General features: G+C 45.4%; 1 protein-coding gene across 1 annotated transcript in view; it reads left to right on the top strand.

The window, feature by feature from the left end:
- Positions 1-9856: 9856 nt before the first annotated feature.
- Positions 9857-10000, top strand: part of LOC134456445 (uncharacterized) — a 5602-nt gene continuing 5458 nt past the window's right edge. Inside the window, exon 1 of the mRNA XM_063207808.1 lies at positions 9857-9867. Coding sequence (XP_063063878.1) covers positions 9857-9867 — 11 coding nt within the window. The remainder of the gene's footprint in view (positions 9868-10000) is intronic.

Raw genomic sequence — 10000 nt, 5'->3', positions numbered from 1 at the left:
ATGTGTGCATGCAATTGTGCTAGTTCGTTACTTTATTGGTGAAATAAGTTGACTTTGCATCTCAAGTTACATTTACAAACTAGTTTATCAAAAGTCCAACTCTATTCAAAGGGCTGCTTGTGCAAACACAGCTCATATCATTGCTCCTCTGGGCTGTGATTTTATTTTTATAACTTTTAATTAACTTGGCAAAAAAAATCTGAAAAGAAAGGTGTTGAAGTGAAAATCAGATAGTGTGCTTAAATGTAAACAGGTAGTGTTTCTAGCCAGAGGCTGTTTGAGTGATCAGCTGTCTTATCTGATGTGGCCATGGTTCAGTTATTCTCCTCTGGAGGTTTTATTACAGTATTCCAGTACGCCGAATTCTGAGGCTACGCGCCCACGACAACGATAATGATAGGAAACCGTAGAACATTTCCACTGATGTGCCTATCATGCCCACGGCGACTGTGTTTTCTTGGGTTCGAAACGCAGAAAACACAAACGCTCACCAAAGTGAAGATCTTGAAAACGCTCCAACCTGTCGTCGCCGTTGGAACGACTCAAAACACAGAACGTGCACACGTTTTTTCTTAGCACACACAGCTGGAAGAAATATAATGTAATATTCACTCTGAATATCCTATAGATATGCGCGTCCTTTGATATGTGTGTACATGGGGTAGTATTACACAGATATCCACCCCCAAAAGCCTCTGGGCACGCAGATAAATTGCGGAGAAAAAAAAACGCTCTTCTGCGTTTATGACTTAGACCGTTGTCGTGGGCACGTAGCCTGAGAAAGTAGTAACTCTTGTAGTAGAAGAGGCCTGTGGCTTTGTGTATTGAATTTAGGATTAAAGGGATGAGTCTGGTCTCTTCCATTAGCAGATTTACAGATCTGTTTGTGTTAACCTGCCTGTGTTAGTCACAAAACCACCTTTTAAGAGTAGGACTTCTCTGCATCATTTAAAACATAAAGAAAAAGAAACAGCCACATTAGTTTATGCATTCAGAATGCACAAGGAAACAGCCTGCCCATTAAGCCGTGTATTTCTTGATCTAATACTCTAACATTTCTAGTTAAATGACCAAGCTGGCCCGAATTGATTATTCTAGGCATCTGTCAAGGTGATGCTGACCCACACAGTGCACAGTGACAGTAGCCCTTCCCTTGGATGGCAAGAGACCATTGAAAACTCAGACCCTGTGGCATATCGTAAGGTGAGGAATGGCATTTTAGCCTGCAGGCATGCTGTCATTAGGCACAAAGACGCACGCGCACGCACACACGCACACACACACACACACACACACACACACACACACACACACACAAACAGACACACACACTCACAAACACATCCACATAAATATGTAAACAAACACACAAACGCAGACATCCACACACACAGGAACATACGCAAACATCTAGATTGAGGTTGCCACACAGCTGAGCCACCACACACATGCGAAAGATAGGCCGGCGTGCACGCTGCATATTTCCCAGTAATGGAGAAGGATGGCAGGGGCCGCTGGGCAGAGACTATCATTATCTGCTCTCGCCCCGCTCCGCTCCGATCCGCTCTACCTGTGTGAAATGCTGTTTGGGAAAGGCAGGAATTGGCCACTTGCCCCCTGATGGGGATGCTACTTATTTATTTAGTCTGTGTGTGTGTGTGTGCGTCTGTGTGTGTGTGCCTGTGTGTGTGTGTGTGTGAGAGAGAGAGGGGTCGAAGTAAAGAGGGAGATAGAGAGAGAGCAGTGTGTGTATGCGTGTGCATGTGCGCATGTGCGTGTGTGTGTGTGTGTGCGCTTGTGTGTGTGTTTGTGTGTTTATGCCTGGAGGTAGTGGCTAGTGTGAAACAGCAATCAAACAGCAGTGGCTTTACACTGTAATGTGTGTGCTGTAATGCTGCAACCCCACCCCCCCCCCCCCTGCCCACTGGGTGCTGTTTGGCCTGACCAGGCCTGGACTGGGACCACAAACCAGCCCGGGCATTTTGGCATAGACCAGCAGTGTTGCCAGATGTGTCTGACCAAATCCCGCCCAAAAGCTTCTCGAAAACCGCCAAAATGCACTAAATTCCGCCCAAATTCAACAATTTACATTGACTTCTATGGGTCCAAAACGGCTGGGGAAAAAAACCCGCCAAATGTCCAAATTTCCCCGTTTTTTACCCGCAGACGCTCATCCAAAGTAGCCCAATCGGGCGGGCACCCGCACAATCTGGCAACACTGTAGACCAGCCCCTCTCCTCCCCCACCCCCCATGCTACAATTCTACAGTCCACTGATGGGGCGCCTCATGCAAGTGGTGGGCCAGTCTCGCAGGCAATATTATTATAAACAAATAAAACACAGACGCATCGTACCGTCACCCCAATGACTCTTGTGTTGGCCCACTGGGAAAATGTCCTTTATGCCAGATGACCAGTCCAGCCCAGCCCTGGGCCTGGCGTTTGTCTGATCTCTGATCTCTCATGCACAGATATCAGCCTGCCATCATCATAGGTGTCAGGGAGCAGGCGGACCGGACACACACACACACTGAGAGATATGGCCCAAATATGATTTCTACTTCCATACTTCCAACAGAGAACCCTGTCATTTGTGTGTGTGTGTGGGCGTGTGTGTGCGTGTGCGTGTGTGTGTGTGTGTGTGTGTGTGTGTGTGTGTGTGTGTGACTGAGTGTGTGCGCATGCGTGCCTGCCTGCGTGTGTGTGTGCTTGTGCGTGTGTGTGCTTGTGCGTGTGCATGTGCGTGCTATGTGTGCGTACGTGTAGACACACATGCTATGCGAGCGTGCATGATGAGTGTGGTCATGTGTCAGGGGTTGTGTGTGTGCATACCAGATTGTGTGTTGCTCCTTATATATTGAAACTGTAATTTTCTCTTAGGCTGTGCTGTGATGAAATTGTGGGACTGAAATTGGAGTGATGAAATTGTAGGAATGAGATTGGACTGGAAGAAATACATTTCTCAACAGCATGGCAATTCACAAGAACTGTAAGCGTCGCCCACCACTCCCCTGTCACTCACTCACACGGTCAACATGGCACACCACATACGTACTGGACATGCAGCTCACTGATATGAAGATACGATAAGCACGCTTATTCATTAAAAAATATGTGTTGTTGAGCTTATCGTGACCTTGTTATTGTAGGATTATTTGTGAGATAGACAGATAGATTGATAGATTTCTAGATAGACTTTATTGTCCCCAAAAACATATATTGTATATATGTATTGTTGGGTTTATAGTGCCTTTGTTATTATAGGATTGTGTGATTAGATAAATAGATAAACTGACTTTATTGGCCCCAAGGGGAAATTGGTTTTCACCACAAGGGTGCCAGTGCAGCTGAGCATGCGTCTAGTAGGGGTGTAAATAATCATCGAAATGTATCGATGCATCGATGTATCGTCCGGCGATTTAATCGAATCGCATCATATCATGGGGCATTCTGAAGTATCGAAAATAATCGAATCGCTGGCCCCTGTCCAATGCCCTGGCTCCATAACATAATAGAAGTGGAAAGGTATTGGGGGGAAAATCGAATCGAAACGAGTCGTATCGTATTGTTGCGAATTCTTAAGAATCGAAAATAGGCGAATCCCTGCTTTAAGATATCGATTATGTATCGTATCGTCATGGAGGCTGTGATTTACACCCCTAGCACCGAGTACAACGGGAAAGGGACAAAGTGACAGGAAAGTAAACCACTGAGCCACAGCACCTCCAGAATTATTATTTTACAGTTACAGTTACAGTTGTCATATATCCGCCACGCCTCTCTTTTTGAATGTGGGCACTAATTGCATCATTCATTTATTACAGTATCTCAAAGAGTGACATGCGTTTTGATGAAGTCTATTGTTCAGCACTCAGCAGCCCTCTAAATCAGATCAGTGATTCGGTGACATAGCATCTTAGTCCATCATTGAAATTAAGGATAGACCGATATACAGTATATATCGGTATCGCTATCGGGACGATATTTGCATATTTTAAGTGTATCGTATCGACCGATACGCGTGTGGTTTTGGCCGATACGCAATATTATTTTATGTCATTCAGGAATTTTTTAAAAGCACCAAGACACTTCATTTTTTTATTACTTGATTGTTAGACATTACTTGATTGTTAGAGTGGGTGTTTAAATGTTACAAGTTCTACGTCAATTTGATAATGTTAAAGGAATGTTTATTTTTAACTTGAGACCTGGAATATTTGTCATTTTTTTAACCCATATCGACCCCAAATATCGGGTATCGGAAATCGGGTATCGGCCAAGGGTGATGAAAAAAGAATCGGTATCGCATCGACCATTAAAAAACCTGTATCGGTCGACCCCTAATTGAAATACTACTGTAGCCTAAAAAACAGTGAATCGCTGGGATACCTGCACCTGGTGGAGTCACTCGGATCATGAATCACTATTGAATGAATCAGTCATGTACTGCAACTTGTAAGTTGTTCTGAAGAAGTGCATTATGACGGATTTCTGAAAAACCCTGGATTGAGACTGAGAAAAAAAACACCCACTTGGCTGCTAGCATCATTATATTCATGACTGATTAATTTTACGCACACTTGGCCAATCAGGGTAATTACAATGCAGTGAGCATGAATTTATAATTAGTCAAAATTCTCTGGATACAGGGACTAAATCATAAGGACTGTTATTTTAATACTTACTATTGTGGGAATACTCATTGTGGCATTCAGAGACAGAGTTCCTGCCGCTCTACCGTTTATAGAGAGTCATGTGTAATTTGCATTCACCTGTGTAGCAAAGGGGAGTAGAGTTGCCCCAACACCAGGAATCGAATCTGACCCCTCTGGGGTACTATACTGGGGCTCTGACCGCTACACTAAAGAGCCAGGCACATTGGTATGACGGGCAGAACACACCCTCAACCCTAGTGATGGTCACTATATCACAACCTGTACAGGGCTTGACATTAACTTTTTCACCCACCGGCCACTGTGGCTAGTGGTTTTCCCGAGTCACTAGCCATTCGGATATTCCACTAGCCACAGATTGTATTGCTTTTTTTCCCTTTATCATGATGATGTACGTCTAACTTCAGAAGATGTGGTGCCAAAGCAAGATGATTTCTACAAGGAAGTATATCAAGCAAATAGAAATCAAGCTTGGCTTTTCTTGAACTTAAATGTAAACAATTAATACACAAGAGGCAAACAACAGAATATAGGGCAAGATGTGTAAGTGATACCAAGGAACAAGCTGCCAGCCAAATTGGCTAGTAACACTGAAAGTATTACTAGCCAAAGCCACGTTTTACCAGCATTTGGCCGGTTGGCAGGTGCCAGTGCCAAGCCCTGGACCTGTGTATACTTGACCTTTTTTTTAGTAACGACTCCATATACGCCACTGATGGTTGGTCAATCAGTCCATCCATCCGTCAGTTGAAAACCAGTTTGCTTTTTGCAGGGTTTCCATATGACATACAGTAGGTCTGATGATGTTTATTTCTGCATCTTTCCACAGTGGAAGTCTCGCCTGGAATCCAGACAAGGCCAGAGCAGCCCAGAGGATGATGGGATTGTGGAGGACCTGAGGAGGAGGCTTACCCAGGCCAGTGACACGCCTGTGCTGCACACCGCCACCAGCACCTGGAGGATACACACACAGGGCCAGGAGCTACTCAGGGCTGCACACATTCACTACCAGTAAGATACTGTACATCTTCGTATTAGTACACTATCACGATCCGATTCGATCACGATTCAGGAGGTAGCGATTTGACTCGATTCTATGCGATCCGATCAGGTCCAATCCGATTCAATTGTACAATGCGTTGCAATGCATTACATTCCTACTGAAAGCAAAGCAAATGTTTAATCAGTCATGATGAGGCAATACAAGTGGTCAGATACTGAGCAACAATTTATTGGCTGTTTTCTGTATCAGTCTGTATCAGTCTTGCAATGTTTTGAAGTGCTTTTATTTAATTTAACATTCATTTGCTCCCGAAATATCCATGGAAGTAATTGAAACGTAAGAAAATTGCCGGATCGATTCTGGAACTCGCCGGATTGATTCTGGATCGTCCATGCCCCGCATTGGATTGCATCACCGAATCGATCATTGTTGACACCACTAACTACCATTGTGATACATTAGTAAATTCATGCACTCCACTCAGCCCAATGCAATTCACTATTCCTCTTTTATGTGGACCTGTTGCACTGATGTAACATTGGATTATCATTCCCTTCAAGTCAGTCTGGCCAACCATTGTGAAAACACTAATGAATGCTTACAAAATACTAGACGTTTTTCCTCTGTCTTTGTTATTTTTGTAAACAGGCTCACAAATTAAGCCTTTAATATGAAACCTGAGATTATGTTTTTGTCAGGAGATCCACGTGAGGTGTATTCAGTGGCGCCTCATTTCCTCAAAACAGCATAGTTCCCAGCACTTTATTAAATCATCAGGAGACATCAGGAGTAGTTATGTGCGCACCATTAAGCTAACCGCAGAGGGTTTATATCACTACTGTTAATTTAACCGCTGTGGTGGAGGAGGCTTTGGCGAAATTCACAACCTGGTAGGCAAACTAGGCAATTGCCTGGGGCTATCAGCTGAAAGGGGGCCCCCAATAATGACTGGTTATGTACCTTTATTTAACCCCTTACTGCACAGCATACCTCCAGTGGCATGCTGCAATTGTCATTGAAGAGTTAACTACCATAGTACTATGGCATAGCACAGAGCCTTTAGTAATACACTTTGACTTGGTCATTGCCATTCTGGTAACAGCAAATTTACAACTTAAATGACTGCAATGGCAACTTTGTGAGTGTGGCAATAGCTCCCTAAAGTGCAATAGGCGACACGTGCAATGATACTGCTGTCCAAGTCTCTCTTGAGGGGTACTTTGAAGAGAAGAAAAGGGCCCCACGTCCCTCTTAACTTTGGGCCCCCAGATACCTTGAAAGGGCCCCACACGTCCCTCTTAACCTAGGGCCCCACGTCCCTCTTAACCTAGGGCCCCACGTCCCTCTTAACCTAGGGCCCCACGTCCCTCTTAACTTTGGGCCCCCAGAAACCTTGAAAGGGCCCCACACGTCCCTCTTAACCTAGGGCCCCCAGATACAGTACCTTGAGAGGGCCCCACACGTCCCTCTTAACCTAGGGCCCCCAGAAACCTTGAAAGGGCCCCACGTCCCTCTTAACCTAGGGCCCCCAGATACCTTGAAAGGGCCCCACATCCCTCTTAACCTAGGGCCCCTGAATACCTTGAAAGGGGCCCCGGAGGAGGGTTTAGCGCCATTCTGCCCCCAGCTCTTGGAGGAAGAACAGTCAGGGTTGCCAGATGAAGCTGATGATTTCCAGCCCAAAAAATGCTCAAAACCCGGCTGGAAGCACCAAATCCCACCCAATTCTATTGATTTCTAGGGCCAAATAGTGGGCGCATTTTCCTGTAAAATGCCATTTTTACCCACAGACGGCCATCCTAAGCAGCCCAATTGGGCGGGAAACCGCCCAATCTGGCAACACTGAGAACGGTACAGTACAGTGCAGCACCTGTGCTTTGTTCAGGCCTGCCCTCTGCCACTCACTGACTTGCAGCCATTGTACTGTGCTCTGGCTCATAATGGCCAGTGATGAGCTCATGGTTATGTAACCGCACCCATCACTCTACCTGTGTGTGTGTGTGTTTGTCTGTGTGTGTGTGTGTGTGTGTGTTTGTCTGTGTGTGTGTGTGTGTGTCTCTGTGTGTGTGTGTCTGTGTGTGTCTGTGTGTGTGAGAGAGAGAGTAGTGGGGTGCGGTAGTATCACCTGCATTTCCTCTCTAACCTGTGGGTGCCTTACGTCAATACAGTGTGGTCACATAAACTCTGTGTGTGTGCACGTGTGTGTGTGTGTGTGTGTGTGTGTGTGTGTGTGTGTGTGTGTGTGTGTGTGTGTGTGTGTGTGTGTGTGTGTGTGTGTGTGTGTGTGTGCAAGTGTGTGTGTGTGTGTGTCTGTGCGTGTGTGTGTGCACATGTGTGTGCGTGCGTGCGTGCGTGTGTGTACTCTATCCTCCCCCTCTTTTCCCAGACTCTTAGTCCTCCTAACACACCCTCCATCCATCCCGACTGAGTCAGAGGTGAAATACATTTTCACTTGCTGCTTACTGTATTTTGCGACACCTCACCTCACCTCCCTTTTCTTTTCTTCCTTGTGTTGATGTTTATACAGTTGAGATTAGTCATCTAACGTTTACCAGGCGTATGATGTCACCAACAGTGTGCTTGATTTTAAAAATGAAATAAAGAGCAGGACAGCACTCCAAGTTTTGTGGTTTGTTGCCCATCAGACGTTTCGGGGTTAACCTTCTTCAGTGTCGGGAAACCAACACACTGCCCGACACTGAAGAAGGTTAACCCCGAAACGTCTGACGGGCAATAAACCACAAAACTTGGAGTGCTGTCCTGCTCTTTATTTCATATATTCTTGAGGAATGAGCACCCAGTTGTTTACTTTGTTTGAGTTGAGCGTGTTAACACACTGAGTGCTTGATTTTAAAGCATTGATATGTTATTCAGCTGTAAAATAAGACTTACAGTATAAAATGGTGTAATACTGTATGTACACGGATTTGCTCGTCATTTTATTTACCGTTTTAATTAGAGATGCACCGGATCCTGATTTTTAGGATCCTGCAGGATACCAGATCCACTGCTTAAGATCCTGCCGGATCCGGAACCGGATACTGGATCCTACGAAAGGGTTAAAACACATAGTCTACTCGCACACGTGGGCCCTTTTTATTACACTGGCTCAAACTATTTTTTAGACTCACTGGCTTACTGCCACTCTGCCTGCACTGGCCGCTTCCAAATGGCTTTCACTCCATGTAGCAATTTGGGTTGTGAAAGACTGACTGAAAAACCTAGGCTAGAGATGCACCAGATCCTGATTTTTAGGTAACTGCCGGATACCAGATCCACTGCTTAACATCCTGCTGGATCTGGATCCTGTGAAAAACCCTAATATCCTGCCGGATCCGGAACCGGATCTTGGATCCTGTACATCTCTAGTTTTAATGCCTCCCCATGACCTGCAACGCCAGAGTTTGGAAAAATAAAGCACCCAACTGTCAACAACGAAAAACTGAACATTACTTTCGGTGTTAATTGGCACATTATGTACTGAACCTGTATGTGTGTGTGTGTGTGTGTGTGTGTCTGTCTGTCTGTCTGTCTGTCTGTCTGTCTGTCTGTCTGTCTGTCTGTCTGTCTGTCTGTCTGCCTGTCTGTCTGTCTGTCTGTCTGTCTGTCTGTGTGCATGTTTGCATGCTTGTGTGTGTGTCTGTCTGTGTGTCTGTCTGTGTGCATGTCTGTATCTTTGCATGCGTGTGTGTGTGTGTGGGTGCGCTGCACGCATTTGTATTTATGTGTGTGTGTGTGTTTTTTCAGCCTGTCTCTGCTGTGTAGGCACTGGCTGCAGTGGCAGCGTGCGTGCGTGAGGCAGCGATGGAGCGCGGTGCAGGAGGAGAAGGCCTACCGTCTCTGGCGTCTCTCTCTACAGTCACACACCTTCACTGTTTGGAGATCAGCCAGTGGCACACACCAGCAGGCCCGCCGGCGCTACCAACACGCACTGCAGAGACACACCATCACTGATTGGAGGTCAGCCTGTGCAAAACAGCAGCAAGCCAAAGCCAAACACAGGTAAATTAGCTTTTGACCTTCATTTTTTCTGAACCTTCAATTTGCCTGTTTTAATTTTTGTTTTAATTTGCTAAGTTATTAATAATTTATTTGTTTTAGTCCCGTCATATTGTCAATTATTAATCAATCAAATGTAACAACAATGACCTCAATTACATGTGATCAGGAAGGGATTGATAATGAGGCAGAGGTGTGTGTGTGTGTGTGTGTGTGTGTGTGTGTGTGTGTGTGTGTGTGTGTGTGTGTGTGTGTGTGTGTGTGTTTGTGCTTGTGTGTGTGTGTGTGTGTGTGTGTGTGTGTGTGTGTGTGTGTGTGTGTGTGTG

This window comes from Engraulis encrasicolus, chromosome 10 (assembly GCF_034702125.1).
Source record: "Engraulis encrasicolus isolate BLACKSEA-1 chromosome 10, IST_EnEncr_1.0, whole genome shotgun sequence".
NCBI lineage: Eukaryota > Metazoa > Chordata > Actinopteri > Clupeiformes > Engraulidae > Engraulis > Engraulis encrasicolus.
Note: the sequence above shows the minus strand (reverse complement) of the source record. Positions and strands in the feature narration are given on the sequence as shown.